The 21,104-nt window shown below is 41.4% G+C and overlaps 1 protein-coding gene and 1 pseudogene across 1 annotated transcript in view; one reads left to right on the top strand and one right to left on the bottom strand.

The window, feature by feature from the left end:
* Positions 1-17,013, bottom strand: part of LOC143172226 (prolactin receptor-like) — an 80,845-nt gene extending 63,832 nt beyond the window's left edge. Inside the window, 1 exon segment of the mRNA XM_076361459.1 lies at positions 16,929-17,013. Coding sequence (XP_076217574.1) covers positions 16,929-17,013 — 85 coding nt within the window.
* Positions 17,014-17,057: 44 nt separating this feature from the next.
* The window catches only part of LOC143172225 (ribosome biogenesis protein NSA2 homolog), a 33,782-nt pseudogene continuing 29,735 nt past the window's right edge, over positions 17,058-21,104 (top strand).

Genomic DNA, 21,104 nt, shown 5'->3' with positions numbered 1-21,104 from the left:
CATACCATGTGACGTCATGCTCAGTACATAAACTGGGGAAAGCTGGCCGGGGGGGCCGCTGCTCGGGGACTGGCTGGGCATCGGTCGGCGGGTGGTGAGCAATTGTACTGTGCATCACTTGCTTTGTGTATTATTATTATTATCATATTATTATTATCAGCATTTTATTTCAATTATTAAACTGTTTTTATCTCAACCCACGAGTTTTTTCTAACTTGTGCTCTTCCAATTCTCTCCCCCATCCCACCGTGTGTGGGGGGAGTGAGTGAGCGGCTGCGTGGTGCTTAGTTGCTGACTGAGGTTAAACCACGACACCTGCACATGTGGGCGCAAGCTGGCAGGAAGTGCCTGCCTCCCTTGCCCACCGGGCCCAGGGCGCTTCCCCCTCCCTATTAGGAGCTGAAGGACAATTTCACACAAGGTAAGACACAACAAATGCTGTGCACCCTCTCCCCTACTGGAAGTCCAGTCCCTCATGGTCACATGACCCATCTGCCCCAGAAGCACCCCCCCCATTTTCCAGTCATGTGACTGGCTTATCCCCTCCCAACTACATCAGGCCCCCCGAATTATTCTGCCCAACTGAGGCCAACATTTTGACACAGCCATAACCCATGTGATACCAGCACTTCCTGTGATTGGCTGGCAGCTGAGGCCACACCTTGGTCAACCCAGAAGTATAGTGAGAGCAGAATGTCTTCCCTTTGCCCAGCATGGGGTTACCATTTTGTCACAGCTGCCATTTTGTTAATGGTATAAACTCTGTGATCTCATTGTACCTTGTGATCGGTTGGCAGCTGAAACCCCGCCTTCCTGGTCACCTCGAAGCTTCTCAAGGGCCCTCATATATTCTTGATACATATGATATATAGCCATGTAAATATCTCTATAAATATATACAGAAAAGAGGGTCTAAATATGTATAAATGCATACATACACTTCTTTTTTTATATGTATAAATGAATTTATATTTGCAAAAGTTAACATATAAAAGATCGCTTAATAAGAGGTACTGAAATTAACAAAGTTTAAATATGAATAGAAAAAAATAAATAAAAAGAAAATACAGTTATGGGACCACCAGTTAACAAGACTACTGAAAAGACAACCAGATCACTATACAGTATTACTTGGGCAGTCTTTGGACTTTGTGCTGTGCTACTAGATACTGGCAATATTGCCTACTGAAATGGAAAACCAGAACAAAAATTCAACTTTACAGGAAGGTGTAGGAACACTAAGAAAAGTTCCCAAAGGGTTTTCCCCCAAAACCACATCCATCGGATAAATGATAGTTGGGTTGGGATTTCTGAAACAAAACCAAATTGTGCAGTGGGGGTTACACTTACTAAAGGGCCTCTCTAATGTGAATGGCTCTCCTGAACCTAATGCAGCAGTAAACATGTCTCCTGTTAGGACAGAAGATGAACTCCTGAAGGCAACTTCCAGGTCATCTACACCCTACATAGCAGACAGTGCCTTACAAACTCAGAATGAGGATGTCTCCTAACGTAATATCTAACTGGCTGAAAGTAAATGCCAACAGGTAATTCATCAGACTCTTTTCTTCAACAGTTTTGATGCAAAGATTCAGTACTGTTGTTCAGACCTACACAATCTTTCCCATTCAAGTCCAGGGGGGCAACCTGTGTTATAGCTGAAAGTAATGGCATCTCAATGAATAAGCTCTTCTTGATGCTTGTCTGCATTAGGGCCAAACAAAGCTAGTTTGGATTTGGTAAATTATTCTGAGCAGCTATGAACAAAAATCAGCCTTGTTAAAATATATCTCCTTTTCTAGTGGTAGAACGGGCCTTCTTTCTCTGGATTTCTTGTTTCTTTTCCACTGTTCAGTAGGGTTTGCTATTCTTTTACTTCTTGTTGTGGCTGGGATGCAGCCTGGCACTACCCATCCTTTTCCTTTTAAGGGTTTAAGGAATGCCTTCCCTTCAGGGCTGTGATGTGTCTCTCAATATAAACAACCCCTGAGACCTCCTGCTTTGCCAGTCTTTACAAGTTGGCCACAACAGCCTGGGAGACACATCTGATCACACCTTTGGCCATGTTTTCAGCCACACTTTTAATGTGTGGCTTAATAATTTCCAAACTCCTTTAGAAAAATGATATAGCTTTTGAAAACAGGCCATGGAATATACCTTTTACTCAACCTGGGCTCTGTAATAATTCATGTACAAGTAGGGGACCTTTTAATTCTTTTACTACTCCCTTTACTACTTATTCTTTACTACATGATGGTGTGCTTTCTTAAAATATCAAAACCTTCCAGGGCGGCAGATGCAACTTCACAATCTCCTTTCCACTGTGAAATAAGATGTTGACCTGGTTTCAGCTGGGATAGAGTTAATTTTCTTCCTAGTAGCTGGTACAGTGCTGTGTTTTGGATTTAGGATGAGAATAATGTTGATAACACACTGATGTTTTAGTTGTTGCTAAGTAGTGCTTGCACTAGTCAAGGACATTTCAGCTTCTCATGCCCTGCCAGCGAGAAGCTGGGAGGGGGCACAGCCAGGACAGCTGACCCAAACTGGCCAAAGGGATATTCCATACCATGTGACGTCATGCTCAGTATATAAACTGGGGGGAGGTAGCTGGGGGAGGGGTGACCGCTGCTCGGGAACTGGCTGGGTGTCAGTTGGCGGGTGGTGAGTAATTGCATTGTGCATCACTGCCTTTGTATATTATTATAATTATTATTATTATTATCATTTTCCCTTCCCTTTCTGTTCTATTAAACTGTCTTTATCTCAACCCACAAATTTTAGGGTTTTTTTTCCCGATTCTCTCCCCCATCCCACTGCGGGGGTGGGGGGAAGCGAGCGAACGGCTGTGTGGTGTTTAGCTCCCTGCCGGGTTAAACCACAACATGCAGGTACTAAGGGAGCTGACTGGGAAAGGTGCCTTCCTAGATTTGTTGTTTGTAAACAGAGAGGGACTCGTGGGTGAAGTGGTGATTGGTTGCTCTCTTGGTCACAGTGACCACAAAGTAGTCGATTTTCAAATTGTTGGAGATATAGGAGAAAAACTGCCAGCAAAACTTTGACCCTGGATATGGGGAGAGCAGACTTTGGGCTGCTGAAGGAGCTAGTTAGTAAGGTCCCCTGGGGATGTGCTTTTGAAGGTATTGGGGTCCATGAATGCTGGTCACTTTTTAAGAGCCATCTCTTAAGAGGGCGCAGGAGCAGGCAATTCCAAAGTGTCGGAAGTCAAGCAAGCAGGGCCGAAGGCCAGCTTGGCTGAGCAGGGATCTCCTTCTAGAACTTAGGCGGAAAAGGAAAGTGTATGGACATTGGAAGCAAGGACAAGCGACACGGGAGGACTACAGAGATGCTGTTCACCACTGTAGGGAGAAAATTCATGTGGCCAAAGCTCGATTAGAGTTCAAGCTGTCCAGCACTGTGAAGGATAACAAAAAGGGCTTTTTAAAATATGTCAACAGAAAAGGAGGATCAGAGATAACATTGGTCCATTACTTGATGAGGTCGGTCACCTCACAAATAGGGACGTAGACAAAGCAGAGACGTTTAATGCCTTCTTCGCCTCTGTCTTTAACACTGATGATGGGCCCTGGGATCCCCGGAGCCCTGTGTTGGAAGACCGTGTCTGGGGGAATGATAAACTCCCAGCCGACCCTGAACTTGTTCAAGACTTGCTGCTCCAGCTGGATGCACATAAGTCTATGGGGCCTGATGGGATTCATCGCAGGGTAATGAAGGAGCTGGCCGATGCTATCATGGGACCTCTCTCCATTATTTTTCAACGGTCTTGGGATTCTGGAGAGGTCCCAGTCGACTGGAAGCTGGCAAATGCTGTCCCAGTTTTCAAGAAGGGGAAGAAGGAAGACCCTGGTAATTACAGGCCTGTGAGTCTCACTTCAGTGCCTGGTAAAGTTATGGAGAAGGTTATTCTGGGAGTTATTGAGAAACACTTGAGAGACAACACAGTCATTGGTCATAGCCAGCATGGGTTCACGAGGGGAAGTCCTGCTTATCTAACTTAATTTCCTTTTATGACAAGGTCACCCATCTAGTTGACCAAGGGAAGCCAGTAGGTGTGGGGTTTCTTTTTGGATTTTAGCAAAGCTTTTGATACTGTCTTTCACAGTATCCTTCTGGACAAAATGTCCAGCACACAGCTAGACAAGTCCATAATACGTTGGGTGAACAATTGGCTGATGGGTCGGGCTCAAAGAGTTATAGGAAATGGGGTTACATCAGGCTGGTGGCCAGTCACCAGTGGGGTTCCCCAGGGCTCAATTTTAGGGCCAGTGCTCTTTAATGTTTTTATAAATGATCTGGACGCAGGAATCAAATGTACATTAAGTATGTTTGCCGGTGATACTAAACTAGGAGGAGCTGTGGACTCCCTCGAGGGTAGAGAGGCCTTACAGAGAGATCTGGAAAGACTAGGCAGCTGGGCAATCGCCAATCGTATGAAATTTAACAAGAGCAAGTGCCGGATTCTCCACCTGGGATGGGGTAATCCTGGTTATACATACAAATTGGGGGATGAGAGTCTGGAGAGCAGCCTTGCAGAAAGAGATCTGGGAGTTTGGCTTGATTGCAAGTTCAAAATGAGTCAACTTCCTCAAGAAGGGCAGTGGATGGGGAGGTGCTGATTTCTCTCTGGTGACCAGCGATAGGACACGAGGAAATGGTATGAAGCTGCATTAGAGGAAGTTCAGATTGGACATTAGGAAAAGGTTCTGCACTGAGAGAGTGGACGGTCAGTGGAACAGGCTCCCCAGGGACGTGGTCATGGCACCAATCCTGTCTGTCGTGGTTTAACCTCAGCCGGCAACTGAGAACCACACAGCCGCTCGCTCACTCTCCCCCACCCCAGTGGGATAGGGGAGAGAATCAGAAGAGTAAAAGTGAGAAAACTCGTGGGTTGAGATAAAAACAGTTTATTAATTGAAATAAAATAAAGTAAAATAGTAATAAAAATAATAATAATAGAATATACAAAGCAAGTGATGCACAATGCAATTACTCACCACCCGCCAACCGATGCCCAGCCAGTTCCCGAGCAGCGGTCACCCCTCCCCCAGCTAACTCCCCCAGTTTATATACTGAGCATGACGTCACATGGTATGGAATATCCCTTTGGCCAGTTTGGGTCAGCTGTCCTGGCTGTGCCCCCTCCCAGCTTCTCGCTGGCAGGGCATGGGAAGCTGAAAAGTCCTTGACTAGTGTAAGCGCTACTTAGCAACAACTAAAACATCAGTGTGTTATCAACATTATTCTCATCCTAAATCCAAAACACAGCACTGTACCAGCTACTAGGAAGAAAATTAACTCTATCCCTGCCGAAACCAGGACATTGTCATAATTCAAGGAGCATATGGACGACGCTCTTAGTCATATGGTTTAGCGTTAGGTAGTCCTGCGATGAGCTCATGGGTCCCTTCCAACTTGAGATATTCTATGTTTCTATGATTCTATGATAGGACTTGCCTAAGTGCAATCCTGAACAGCAGAGATCTTTCAGAAAACTGTATTTTTAACATTTATTTTAAACTTTCATTCTTTCACATTTTTAATTCAGCAACCTAGAGTGGAGCAGGAAGAGAAAACAACAAAAATAAAGCAGAGTGCCTTTGGGTCTTCAAGAGACACACACAAAAAAATCTAGTGTTCTCTCAGAAATGTAAAATAATCCTCTAGCTCTTTTTTGCTGCATTATGTCAGCCCACCTGAAAAGGAGTCTAAACAGACTCCTCTGCTTGGTTGGTCATTTGCTGCTGCAAGGTATGGGGGTATATATGGTAGAAGAAAGGTCATCAGGCAGAGCCACAGCTGCAGTTGGCAGGTACGTGTTGCAGGTAGGGGAATAATGGTTCCTGTGTTAAGAGGTAGTCCGGGTTCAAGCTGCCCCACAGAGCATGTTACAGAGTTCATCCAAAGGCACCAGAGCACCTCACGGGCACCTCACTCATTCTCCACAGGTACAATATGTGGACACATGAGTGTACATATTCAAGAAGCTTCTAGGTACTTTTCTGAAATGCTCATGTGTTGCAAATACTTCTGGAATACTCCGTCCCTCCCAACGCCCATAATATAAGACAAGAAGCCTGGATTATGGAAAAGAATAAGTGCTTTGAGATTTACACTTATTTGTATCTTTGCAACTATTTTTTAAATTTTTTTTTCTTATCTGCCAATTTTACAGTTTTCAGTGAAATATGGAAAAATATGTAAAATAAAGCAGTTTGCAAAAATGAATCTGCAGTCCCGAAGTGGATTTTCAAATTTTGAACTACCGCAGATCTCGACTGGATCTGTTCCATGGCAGTGAGCTGTGTTTGTGAATACTATAATTTGAGACAGAATTGATTGTTTTGTCTCTCAACTTGTCTCTCTCCTCTCCCTTTTCTAGTCACTTTACTGTATATCCTAAGAAATGCTCTTACAATAAATAAAGTTTGAGTTGAATGTTTGAATTTGATGGAAAAAGGGATATCTATTTTTAAGTAAAAGTAAACTTATTGTATGCTTTCCCAGATTTAACCTCCAGATACATCTTTCAGATGAATCATTGTAGTTACAACTAGACTCCTTAGTCAGCACTCAGAAACTGATACAAATTTCCTCATGGTTCAGTGCTTCCTGATTTCTCATTTTAAGAATTCTGATCCAAACTCTTCTGAATCTTCAATTGAAACATCCTACGTAGTTAGTTTAGTTTGAAGTAAAGATTAAACAAAGCCTTTGTAAGGTCACTGGCTATCCTGTAACTCAAAATATGAAACTTTTTTACCGCAAGAGAAAAATTCCAGAAGAATACAGCACATCTAGAAAACATCACTATTATTGCAGAATTCTACCAGGCTGCTTCTGGGAATATGAAATTACTTGCTATACACTATGAATTGAATTGTCATTCCTTAAGAAAACTTCTGTTGATCAGCTGTAGAAAACTGCTGTGCAATTTGATTGAACTCCAAAGGACAGTAACAGTTTGTAATTCCTAAACCAAAAATAAGTAGGGTGCAATGTCCCAAGTAAGATGAGATGACTAGATCATTTTGGTATTTCTCAATATTCACACTTGAAAAAGTGGGAGAAAGATTTTGATGGTGGATGCAACAGCTGCAAGACTCATAAAGTCCTTGTACTTGCATGATTAGAAGGTATTTCTTCTTACTCATAACAGAAAAGCAACAATTTGAAAAGTAGTTACAAGATTCTCAGAATAAAGATTGTACTAGTCCAGACCATACTGAAATTGATAGTAAATCTTAGAAAAGGTAAAGCAGAGATTTAATTTATACTGAGCAAAATTTTTGGGCAGAACTTTTATCCAGACACACAAGCTAAAGTGAGCTGAAACCTTTAAATAAGTTGTATCAATTTTAATAAAGTGTTTCAGAAGATAAAGACAACCTAAACAAATTCTGAAACACTGAAATCAGTCATCACAGCTTTTTATGAAGAAATCTTTTACATTTTTAATGACAGTTTCATAATTCACCTAATTTTATTTCTAAAACAAAACCTTTAAAATTAAATAGTTTTCTTTCAGATTAGACAGCATTAGCTGAATGCTTTGTTCAGCCTGAAGTTTTGTCTTTTCAATTTTCCAAAAGACAATTAAGAAAACCTGATAATTTCAATTTCTTTAAAAATAGTTTTCAGTACTGCCAATGAACTGAAAAATCAGTTATATAAAAGTCCAATTAGATTGTCTGCAAAAATATTCTTATCAACAGAATTACCTGTGGCTCTACTGGAAGTTACCATAAAGGGAACTTTTAGGACTAAAAAGTGATTGTAAAAAAAGTCCACTGGATATGAAAGTAAGTTTCTTAGCAAATAAGTTTTTAAAAGGATACCGGAACTGTGCGATACTATTCTTTCAGAGCGAGGTCATGACCTCTTCAGTAGGGCCAGACAATAAAAAAGATAGGAAGGACAAGAAAGTGAGAAACCTTCCTTCTCTCATTATTTAGCTCATGGAAAAATCTGAATCCTTGATTTCATAATGTTTAATTAAATTGCTCCGCAGTGATAACTTGGGGTGGGGGGAGGATTGCAGAATAGGTACAGCTACAGCTGACCAATCAATAAATGATATTAAAATAACATGAGCTGTTTCTTTAAAAGGGTTAAGATCAGCCTCAAATGAACTAAGTTTAGCCTAGTTTCCCATACAGCAGGAATAAGTACAGACTCATGTGACAGGATATTTCTAACTCAGAACCAGGCTGAGGGGAAATGCGATAGCAATCAGAGCTAAACAAGAATGGAGACCAAACCAGGGAATGAAGGCATTCCCCCAAAAGTGTAGGGGACCAGTCAGGAAAAGGTTAACGAGAAAGTCTTTGTGAGTGAAGTTATTAGAGCATTAGATTAGCCCAATTAATTAGTCCAACCAAGAACTTCTGGTACAAGTCAAGTTGCCCTTTGATTCTACCTTGTGAAGTCCTACAACCTCTCTGAAAGGCAGCTGTACTGAAGGAATAAATGGGCACCAAAAAGTGGCGCTGAAGCTGAAGCCACAGAAGACTAAGGTTTTCATGGTGGAGTAGATCTTTGAAAGAAGGGTATTGCATAGCAAGAGTTTGGGTCAAAACCCAAACAAAATCCTGCCTGAAGGATAAAAAGTGTATTGATATGTATATATGTATATACAAGAACATAAGTATATAGAAAACATATTAAAGTTTGTAAATTTGAGTGTCTGGAATTACCAGACAGCTTCAAACAAGACAAAACCAAGAGGTAGTAGGAACAAAGTATTTCTATTGTTTTATGAGTCTCTAATTAACCTGTGTCTAATTCTGGTGAAGAATACAGGCCTAGGACACTAGAAGTTTGGACTGAAATCCTGATGAAGCTGTAGGAAGTGGCTGAACTCCATTTGCTTCACTGCAGTAAAGAATGTGTAAAAGTTAAACTTTCACAATCTCTAAATTAAGGCCAGAGCTTTGAAAAGCCACCTTTGTTCCCGAGTACCCTGTTTCTAATAGCAGAGCTTCATTTGCTATGGGTGTTAATTCAGCTGGAGCCACAAAAACTCGACACATTTAAAAAAGATCTTTAGCTAGGCAACAAAAAAAGATGACAATCCAATGGAAATAGCTTAAAACCATAAAAAGCCATTCTCAGATTTAAAGATGAAAACTCAGAGACCCGAACTATCCTTCTGAGCTCAGTCCACTAGAAAATGTTGCCCTGTCAAAGCATCACATCTTTCACAAGAAAATTTACTCTGGCAGATTTCCAGTTCAATTTTAACAACCCCAAAAATGCTAGGATTACCCTATCAGTTTTTTGCTCCTCGTTGCCTTTATACTAACTGCATTTCTCTAGATTTTGTTTTCCTTCAAGATTTGCAAGCTCTGTGCCAAATGAGGGCAGATGTTAATCCTTGTGTCAGACTCTTTAACTAGGCTGTACTTCATCACAGAAGACCAATATGCACTCATGCCACAGACTTTGTATAAATACTTGGTGCCACGAAAAATGCATATGGTAAATGGCTGCATTCATTACAGAGACATTCAAGTATTACTTGTTGCTTAAACTTGTTCACTGCCTAGGCAATTCATCTGCCTGCCTTGGGGAAGGGAGTGCCTAGTTCAGCTCAATAATAGCAAACCAACTCTCAAAAGAAGAAAAGACTGATAGCTGCAGCAGAAAGCTTATGCTGGTAATACAGACACAGAATCCATACACTGTCTTGCAGGCTGCTGCCCTCTCTAGAGGGAACTCATAGGAAAGGAAACTATGTATTCATTTCCCCTTCCCTTCCCAGACTATTAATGAATTCCCAGGTGTCTGTTGGAATAGTGAAAATATTGCAGATGATGATGATGCAGTGTTTCAATAGAATGCAGGGAAAATTGGCTAAAAAGATGCTCACAGGATCACATCACACCATTTTCTTTACTCCTCGCCAGCTCAGTTATCAGCTTTTCTTTTCTTTCCCTTCTCTCTGATATCTGTTTCCCTTCAGCCTTCGACTGCCAGTCTATGCCAATACCAAAGAATTCTGAAGATAATAACACACAACAGGATCTGGTAACTAGTAAATGTATACGCGAACATAGGAGAGGGTAACACATGAAGCATAAAATAATAGCTAGGGAACATTAGATAGTGGAAGATATGATGGCAGTTATGGGAGTTCCAGGAGGTTTATTTCCTCAGCCAGCATATTTTCATTAATGAATGACATAAATAAGGTATATTTAGTGAACATAAATGATATAAAGGGGTAATATAATGAGATCAGTACTACTAAATGCATTAAAAATGCTTTCAAAAAATAAATGCAATCCTGAATGTCGTTTTAAAAAAACATATAGAAGGAGTGGCATCTCTGTGTCTGGCTTATATCAGTATTTTAAAAGAGAGACCACTGACTGACAAAGTAAAAATGTTTTTTTTACAGAATGTGAGCCATACAATATTTAGCATACCATATTAAGTTCAACTGATTTTACTTTTTTTGTAAGTTTTTAATTTCTGCTAATAGAACTACAGTCTACTCTGTCCTTTATACGATGACACAGAACCCTTTATAGTCAGGTAAACATACAGTAGGAACAGGTTTAACTGCAGTACTTACTTTTGCCTGGTAACGAAAAATATGTTGACCCATGTCAATTCATGAATGCTTCCTGAACAAGGACATGAAAATCCAGCATTTGAAAGAGTTTCACATATATTAAAAAAAAAATCCAGAAAGAAAGAGGGGAAAAAGACCCCAAAGTAGAAAGGTAAACAAAGAAAAAGCCTGTAAGGTTTACAGCTCTGACTGCAAAATATTCAGCCTGGCAGCTCTAGGAGAAATACAACTCTGTGTACTTGTACATGCTCTCCCCATTAGAGGAGGAGTCAGTTTTGCAACACTTATGTTCCTTGCTCGAGGCAAAACAGTGATTCTCTTCAGTGCAAGCAATGTTTGGAGTGTGAGAGCTTTAAAGGTGAGAGGTGTAATCTGGAGCATAGGAATGCATCAGCAGAAAAAGAATATTTTTAAGCATCAGCTACATGCTCTACAGGTTGTTGTGGCTCCTTTTAAATGCTTATTGCCTAAGATTATGTTTTTTTAAGAGAAAACTAATACCCCTTCAACATAAACTGCATCCATAATACCCTTTGTGCACTAGTAGTCCATGTTTTATATTCTAGAATAGCAGAAAAAATAAATTCTTTTTGCAACATGTGCTGGTTTTGACTGGGATAGAGTTAATTTTCTCCATAGTAGCTATGTGAGCAAGTGGCTGTGTGGTGCTTAGTTGACAGCTGGGGTTAGACCACGACAGTCCCTTTTGGCACCCAACGTGGGGCTTGAAGGGTTCGAGATAATGACAGGTTTGATTGGAATGTGCTAGATAGAATTTATAGCTGTTATTACTATTTAGCTATTAATCGGCAGGCTCCTGTGCTTGCCATGGGGCTTGCTTGCCTCTCTGTATATTAGAGTCTAGTGCTCGTTAGTGGCTGCTTTTTGGTTTTGCTGCTTGCTGTACTGCTTATCATCTTACTCTACTGTGCCTGGGAACATTCTGATAACAGCAATGGTGATGCACCTGGGCTGGCAGATGGCCAGGCCATCACTGCTGTTTCTGTGCTGCTGTACTGGACAGGCTGGAACTCCAGTGTGAACTCGAGTCGAAGGGACTGTGATCTGTGGATAAGCCCACATGGGAGCAGGTACATCTCCAAGTGTCTGTGGCCATGGTTATGTCTGTGCCGCAGCAGGTATACCTCTGAAGGGATTGTGGCCCAAGGATAAGTCCATGCTGCAGCAGGTACACCTTGAAGCATCAGTGGCTGTGCATGAGGTTATGCTGGAGCACCTCAAAGCGTGTGGCCATGGATAAACCCACGACAGAGCAGGTACGCCCCTGGAGGGACTGCAGCCATGGGTAAGGCCATGTTGGAGCAGGTTTACTTCTGAAGGGACTGTGGCGGTGGGTAAGGCCACGCTGGAGCAGGTCTATCTCTGAAAGCATTGTGGCCCATGGAGAAGGCCACGCTGGAACAGGTGCACCTCAAAGCGACTGTGGCTGTGGATAAGTCTATGCCGTAGCAGGTATATCCTTGGAGAGACTGTGGCTCATAGATAAGGCTCCACTTGGAACGGGTACTCCCCTAAGGGACTGCAGTCTGTGGATAAGGCCAAGCTGGAGAAGGGGCAAGGGGAGGAGTTCATTGCAATGTTAAACTCTGTGGTCTGGTCCAAAGGGACCGGGGTGGAGATTGTAATGGATATACCTTTAAATTGTTGTAACCTGGGATTGGAGTTGCATGTTATAGGAATTACTATAGCAGGAACCACCTGAACCAATGGAGGACAAGCCTTACAAGAAGCAGTGCAAGTGCAGCAGTGACCCAACCTGAGCTGGCTTTGGTGCCCAGTACCTCCATGCAACACACCGCCTCTCCTGTCCTGAGTGACCACCATAGCAGATGGAGCCCAAAGTCATGGACTAAATGAACTCAATGGACATTTTGTGGACATTTCAGGACATTTTATGGACATTTTACAGGGGTGGTCCATAGACTGAGGGAATGATATCTGTGTATTGTATCAAAGGATGGGAAGTGGGGGTGGTGGTTAATGAGGATGTATTGGATAGAGTGGGACCAGAGCATGACGTAAATGGTATGGAATAAGGGGTGGAGAATGTGCTGGTTTTGGTTGGGATAGAGTTAATTTTCTTCATAGTAGCTAGTATGGGGCTATGTTTTGGATTTGTGCTGAAAACAGTGTTGATAATACAGGGGTGTTTTAGCTATTGCTGAGCAGTGCTTACACAGAGTCAAGGCCTTTTCTGCTTCTCACCCCACCCCACCAGCGAGTAGGCCGGGGGTGCACAAGAAGTTGGGAGGAGACAGCTGGGACAGCTGACCCCAACTGACCAAAGGGATATTCCATACCATGGGACGTCATGCTCAGCATATAAAGCTGGGGGAAGAAGAAGGAAGGGGGGGACGTTTGGAGTGATGGCGTTTGTCTTCCCAAGTAACCGTTACGCGTGATGGAGCCCTGCTTTCCTGGAGATGGCTGAACACCTGCCTATCGATGGGAAGTAGTGAATGAATTCCTGGTTTTGCTTTGCTTGTGTGCGCGGCTTTTGCTTTACCTGTTACACTGTCTTTATCTCAACCCACGAGTTTTCTCACTTTTACTCTTCCGATTCTCTCCCCCATCCCATTGTGGGGGGAGTGAGCAAGCAGCTGTGTGGTGCTTAGTTGACGGCTGGGGTTAAACCATGACACATCAAAAAGCTGACTAAACAGAAGGAAAAAAAAGTCTTTTTTTTTGTAATTTTTGTTAGCTCTTTCCTATGATTTGAAAAGAGTTTCAGATTATGTAATAGGGCTTTGAATTTTACTAACATAATTATTCACGAGTCATCCACCTCTACTTAAGTGAAAGCATTTTTACATATTCTTATTAATGCTTTCATTGACTCACATTTTTATCTTCTCTGTATTCATGTCAGTGAAGTAAATAGAAAATAAAATGCATGCATTTGTAGTGAAAATTCTTTTAAGCAAGGAGATTGAGCAAGAACATTCTTTTTCATAATGAAGCGAGATTTCTGTGGTGTGGATGGTAAGTTGTTATTATAGTCAAGTCTCTCTAATCAAGGTCAGAATTGTTCACAACTTGTGACCAAATGGACATTCTGCAGACTATTTCAAACAATCAGTAATCATATGAACCGTTTCTTGGCAAGATAGGCAAACATTTTCAAGTAAGGAACACATACCTTGTGATCTATCCACATAGAGATTATAAAACTTCAGGTGTGTTTCTTCAGTATGGTTTGGACTGCGCTAACTGCCAGCTGCTGCTGAGAGGAACAGTTTCACTCTGCACCTCCACCTGCATTGCTCCCTTCCATCCATCATGTGTGCTCTGTTATCCATTTGACCCCATGTTAGGATAGTTTAGGGAGCTAAACTGGTAGAAGACAATTCCTTTTTTTCCTCTATTGTAAATTTCTGAACAGGCTCACTCTGAGGTCAAACAAATGCTGGTGATAGGGGAACAGAACGCATAGATGGCAGTAAAGACTCCGTTGATTGTATCATAAAACTATGCCCTAAAACTGATCTCATGCTCACAGTGTTCAACCAGCTCTGAGCAAATTCCATCAGTGACTCTCTGTGTCAAAAGGGATGAAACTGCTCCTGGTAAATAGGGAACGTATGCTTGAAAAGATGCTATCACCTCAGAAATGAGAACAGGAACAGAAGGTAGAATCTAACAGGTATTTCACCAGTCAGAAAAGACATAGAAGGCTGTGGCTGGTTGTTTTATTTCTGCATCTGCTTGCCTCTGCTAAACACAGGGAGTCAAAACGGGGGGCGGGGGGGGGAGAGATACGATCCTGCCTAGGGAAGAGATTTTCAAAATGAAGGTGAATCAAGGAAGTACTGTCCACACCATCACTATCTTAATTTCTGTAAGAGGAGTATATAATGTTAAGGTCTGCATGTACATTTTTCCCTCACCAAAATAGGCTTTATACCCCTGGAATCTGGTTGAAGGGAAAAAGAGAACAAAAACTAAATCACTAATGATTTAGTGAAAGACAAGATGAGGGATGAGAGTTAAGAACTATCATTGAATATGTAACAAGGATAACTTTAGACATTTATATCTGTGCTATCTAGTTTATAGCTAGCTGACGTGATGCAACCTTGGTAACTGTGACAGCAGGCAGTGCAGTGTGAGAGAGTTCTTAAATATTTCCCCAGGATTTTGAGTTAGTTTTTTCAGCTTTTAATGAGCACTGTATGCCTGTGGCTACACTACTAGCAATATTCAAGCCAATCAGGCAGGTCTGTACAAGCACACTCAGCCTCTGGTGGAATACTGCCAAGAAAAGACAACTGTGATCCTAGGAGCATTGGATTAAGGAGAATATTTTAAGTTAGTAGTAAGATCTCATATGCGCAGAACACAGGTCACCCATGTTCAAGAAAGATTCTTTCAAATTAGGACAGGTGAAAAGAAAGGTCACCAAGATAAGGTAAAGGCTCTAAAGCCTATCTATTAAAAAGTGACTGACAGCACTTGGCTGGTTTAATGTGGCAAAGTTTGAGGCAGAAAATGGAACAGGCACTTACATGTCCCTATAAAGATAATGTATGTCTTTAAATACAAAAGATAGTAAGCACTGGAAAAGTCTAGTAGCTGTTTAGGCTAAAGAACAATGCTGGAGCAAAACCAACAGGTAGAAACAGAACAGAAATAAAATCAGGCAGTAAACTAAAAGGATACTAACCATCAGAGTATGAAGAATTGGAGCAGACTTTCAATAGGGTAAAAAAAAGCATAGCTAGTTCTAGAATAGAGCTTGGCTAGTCTCTGAAAGGGATTATCAACTTGACTCATCCCATGTCATGTAACTGGTGTATCCAATTTAGAAATCTGGTTTAGGTCAGGATCTTAAGCTGCCCCTATAGTCAGCAGAGAAAGATTCTTCTGTGGCTGGTCTAGAAGCATAATAATTTCATTTCCAAAGATTGATTTATTTAGAAAAGTTTGTAGGCTTGGAAACTGTTAAAATAAGCTATTAAATTCCAAACAGCAGTCCTTACAGGCATCAACAGATCATTTATGGAAAGGAAGGTTTAGTAAATTAAGAGAGCAAGGGCCTAACTTTATTTTCAATATAATGACATTTGTATTGGTATAACCTCACCAACCTCAGTGAAGTTATTCTGCATTGGAGCTCTATCAGGCTTCTGACATTTAGGCAAAACAGAATTTCACTGCCCTCAAAAAGAGCAAAATAGTGTCACAACAGCAAGCACGTAGGATTGGGAGGAAGGCAGGAAAGAAGATACAAGTTGGAGGAACCAATCAAAGGAAGCAATAAGGTTTCAGGAAAGGGCTTTACAGGTGAGAAAAATGCTAAAAGGAGCATGTCGGGCAGTGAGATTGAAAGGGCATATGAGAGGAGACTGCAATCTGTCTTTCCCTTTCCCACAGCCCTTATCTACAAAAAACCTCCAGCCTTCCTTGGAGAGTAACAGTTTGTATAGGGGCTGTGGCTGTTTGTTCCTGCCCTTCCTCCCCCTCCCCCTCCAAAAAAAAAAAAAGCAGAGGAAAGCAAACAGGGCAAGTCTCTGTTTTTAAATGTAGAAGAAAGAATATAAGAAATAAAATAGGAATAAGAATTCATAGAACTACAGAGACAACGATATTTTCTTCTGCTGCTGCCTTCTTTCCTTACCATGACCTCCTCTGAAGAAGCAGCAGCCAAAACCCTCTGATGTGAGTCTCTTTAGAGACAGACAAAATGTACTTACAGGACAGTTGTCATACAAGAGAAGACATGGCAGGTGCCATGGCCGCTCACTCACTCTCACATCACCCATGTGCCTCAGAAGTCCTGCCCCTTTCCTTGTCACACAGCAGGTTCACCCCAGAAGTACAGCAAGGACCCCTAGGACCAGGATGTCCTTAGCCCATGGTGGCTACCATTTTGACAGAGCTGTAGCCCATGCTATCTGAGAATGGCCTATGATGGGCTGGCAGCTGAAGCCATGCCTTCTTGTTTACCCAGAAGTACCCTAAAGCCAGCAAGTCCAGGACATTCTGCATACACTCCATGTCATCAAAAATACAGCCCTTCCCTGTTTCTGGATTTTTGGTCATGGACAAAAAGCACTGATGATGGTTTATTTTCAAGATCTGTTCATAACACATACCACATTTCCAGCCTTTACATTTGTGAGTCTTTTCCACATATCCTTTGCACCTCTCAAACAAAACCACAATCACTTTAATAGCCAGGGTCTTGTGCCGCTGTAACTATTCCCCAGACCTGCATGGCAGTCTGCGCTTAAGGCACCTTATTCTTGCACTCCTGTTCTTGGGATATGTGAGATTGCCATTTGCCACAGAAATCTCCAGTCTTTTTTACCCTCAGACATGCTGATGATCTTTATATTAACATGTAGCAGGTGCTCAAACAATGGGATCTCACTCAGCATGACCTTTGTGTGCATGGACCACGCTGGCAAGCAGGCATGGCTTCAGGAGCCAGGCAATCATGGGGAGTCCTGAGATCGCGCAGGGTGTGACTGACAGTGGCAAAGTGGCAGCTGACATGGGCAAAGGAAGGGAGGACTTCCTGGTCTTAAGGAATGTGACACATTTCTGGGGTAAACTTGTCATGTGACTGTGGCAGGCAGGACTTTTGCCAGAAGTGAGGTCACTTCTTATCTTGTATGAAAGTTGTCCTTTAACTACTGACAAAGTATTCCATCTACCACACTTGCTCATGCCTGCAGCCAGTGCAACTCCTTATCTACATTGGTATAATAGAGAAAACTGGACTCCTACTAAGTTAGGTACAATGCGAAGACTTAACTAGCTATAACTGTGTTGAAGAAAACTGAAAATCTTATAAAGCCTGAATGAATTAATGAACAAATGAATTAACCAGTTCTTCTAGTTTTACAGAAGTTGTTTCCATATGGTTTTTTTTGTTTTGAAATGATAAGCACATCTTTGGTATTTACATAAATGTAAGGAATATGCCTGTCATCACTGAGAGCTGTTCTTCAGGAATCATCCTTGTCTCATGATGTCCAATATACATACGAAATACTTTGATATATTTTTTAATACAGACTGAATATTAAGTGTAACATTATCTAATTTAGCCTTGTATCACTTGCCCTATAAACCCCTGTAAATTCATATTCAGCTGTACGAGGCTGGCATGTTCAGCTGAGTTTATCTGTTGATACAGATAAAATAATTCTTTTTTCTTGGATGGGATCATTGTACAATATGGCAGCTTCCTACTTCATTAAGCCATGCTTGATCACTTGACTACTTCCTAAAGAAATTAGTGAAATGTTCTTATCTCTTTTAATTGTGGACTTGTAACAAACCCATAGCTTTCATGGATGCCTTCACTGAGTATCTCATTCTCTTGCAGTCAGCACATAGTTTAATTATGGTTATTATTAAAACAGAATTGGAACATGGTGGAAGGAATGGAGATCACATCCACTATCTGTATTTCAATCCATTATTTCTTATATTTCTGTGTCAAAAACTTTCTCTTTCCCTCCAATTTAATCATGCAGAGAAAGGGAAAAACAGTACTTTTCCTTTCTTTAAAGAGATGAGCTGCCAAAATTCTTATTTTTGTAAAGAAAAACAGTTTAAAGTGATTTCAAAGAAGATGCCGGTAAGCCACTTGGGCAGATGGCCTTTTTTAGTTAAAGAACCCAAGTAAAGAAGAGAAACAGTGTAGAACCCAAGTGCAGAAGAGAAACAGTATAAATAAAGCAGTTTTCTTTCATAGTCAGACAGCCAAGCAAAGGGCATGTCTAGAATACTAGATGCAGATCGTCACATGTCCAGCTGACCTAGAAAGTGGATGGACCACACATGAGCAAAAAGTAGTGTAGTGACATTAGTGTGACATTGAGTTTGAGTTAATAGGTTCCACTTCTCTGCATGGCCTGTTAACTTGAGCTCAGGATGATACTTGCAGTTTTGATGTTTGCTATCCTTTACTGGCCAGTTCCAATGATGACTTCCCATATTCCACCTAAATACCTTTGCTGGTGTCTCATTTCGCAGTATACTTAAGCAATACTCTCTCATTTCCATGGTGAAATTTCCAATTTCTGACTGTTTCTTGTCTGATTATTGTGCTCTGATATCTCCTTCTTTGGCAATATGCTATTTTTACCTCTGTTCTCATACTCAGTTCTCTATTCTTAACCCATTGCTTTTCAGGACTCTTCTGTTCATTGTACTTTGTATGATTTTCCCCGTTGGTTAATTTCTAAAGATTCAGTTCTTCTAGCACCTCTTTCTACCACAAGTTCTGGCTCTCAGACATCATCTACAGCTCTATGTTTGGCTATAACTTAATAAAAAAGAAAGTTGGAATTAATAAAATTTGCCATTTTAAAACAATTCGCTACATTTAGGAATTATGTGTATTTCTGAAATTCTCTATTGAACACAACTGAACAAATTAATCTGCTACTGTGTCCTGGTCTTGGCTGGGATAGAGTTAATTTTCTTCCTAGTAGCCGGTATAGTGCTGTGTTTTGGATTTAGGATGAGAATAATGTTGATAACACACCGATGTTTTAGTTGTTGCTAAGTACTGCTGACACAGAGTCAAGGCCTTTTCTGCTTCTCACACCGCCCCACCAGCAAGTAGGCTGGGAGTGCACAAGAAGTTGGGAGGGGACATGGCTGGGACAGCTGACCCAAACTGACCAAAGGGATATTCCATAACATATTATGTCATGCTCAGTATATAAACTGGGGGTCCACTGCTCGGGAACTGGCTGGGCATCAGTCAGCGGGTGGTGAGCAACTGCATTGTGCATCACTTGTTTTGTATATTCTTTTATCCTTATTATTATTATTGTTGTTGTTATTATTATTATTTTCTCTTTCTTTTCTGTCCTATTAAATTGTCTTTATCTCAACCCATGAGTTTGTTTTGTTTTTTTTTTTTTAATTCTTTCCCCCATCCCACTGGGGGGGAGTGAGTGAACGGCTGTGTGGTGTTTAGCTGCCTGCCGGGTCAAACCACAACATACTGAAAATGATTGTAAGAGGAGAAATATTGTCTAATTATTAATCACAATAGCAAAAAGTAGCTGATTGTACCACAGTACTTTGGGATGAAAAACATTGAAATAGAAATATTGCAGCATCTGTGAGCAAGGTTTAAAAATATGATCCATCAATTTCTTTTATTACAAAATGTTTACTTAATGTCGTGGTTTAACCTCACTCGGCAACTGAGTACCACACAGCCGCTTGCTCACTCCCCCCTGCCCCCTGGTAGGATGGGGGAGAGAATTGGAAGAGCACAAGTGAGAAAAACTCATGGATTGAGATAAAAACAGTTTAATAATTGAAATAAAATGATAACAATAATATAATAATAAAATAATAATAATAATACACAAAGCAAGTGATGCACAGTACAATTGCTCACCACCTGCCGACCGATGCCCAGCCAGTCCGCAAGCAGCAGCCCCCCCGGCCAGCTTTCCCCAGTTTATGTATGTCACATGGTATGGAATGTCCCTTCGGCCAGTTTGGCTGTGCCCCCTCCCAGCTTCTTGTGCACCTCCAGCCTTCTCAGTCGGTAGAGCATGGGAAGCTGAAAAGTCCTTGGCTAGTGTAAGCATTACCTAGCAACAACTAAAATATGGGTGCGTTATCAACTTTGTTCTCATCCTAAATCCAAAGCACAGCATTGTACCAGCTACTAGGAAGGAAATTAACTCTGTCCCTGCCGAAACCAGGACAATATCCACCCCTTATTCTATACCATCTGCGTCATGCTCAAGTCTCATATTTTCCAGTACATTTTCATTAATCACCACCCCCCCTTTTATATATATATATATACACACACACACACACACAGAGATATCACTCCCTTAGTCTGTGGGCCATCCCTCTAAAACGTTCGGTGAGTTCATTTAGTCCATGACTTTGGGCTCCATCTGTCGTAATAATCTTCCAGGGCAGGAGAAATGGAGATGGTATGTGGTGTTGGATTGTTTCATGTTGAAGTCAGTTCTGGTACCATCATCACTGTGCTTTGCTTGGTTTCGTCGAAGTTTATTCTTCACTAACCTGGGTGATTCTTATTGTAATATAATTGGTATGGCATATAATATCATGTAGTACTTAACATAACAAAATTCAGATCATTGGCTATTCTCACCCAAAATCAAATCCCCTTGAGGTACACATCGGACTTCCCCATCCTTCCGCATTATCCACCAAGGGCACCCAGGTCCTTGAGCAAAAGCAATCCCACGGATGGGTTTGCCTTTGCCCGAGGCAGTAATAACCCAAACTGTTTTCCCCAGCATATTTTTAATGTGCACTACAGGGACTTTATTCCCATCTACAGTACGTAAAAGTTCTGACTGGGCAGGGCCTGCTCGATTGGCAGATCCCCTCGTGTTGACTAACCAGGTGGCCTTTGCTAAATGCGTATCCCAATGTTTGAACGTCCCGCCACCCATTGCTCTCAGTGTAGTCTTTAACAGTCCATTGTATCGTTCAATTTTCCCAGAGGCTCGTGCAT

This window comes from Aptenodytes patagonicus, chromosome W (genome assembly GCF_965638725.1).
Source record: "Aptenodytes patagonicus chromosome W, bAptPat1.pri.cur, whole genome shotgun sequence".
In the NCBI taxonomy this organism is placed as follows: Eukaryota; Metazoa; Chordata; class Aves; order Sphenisciformes; family Spheniscidae; genus Aptenodytes; species Aptenodytes patagonicus.
This window is presented reverse-complemented; position numbering and strand designations above follow the sequence as displayed.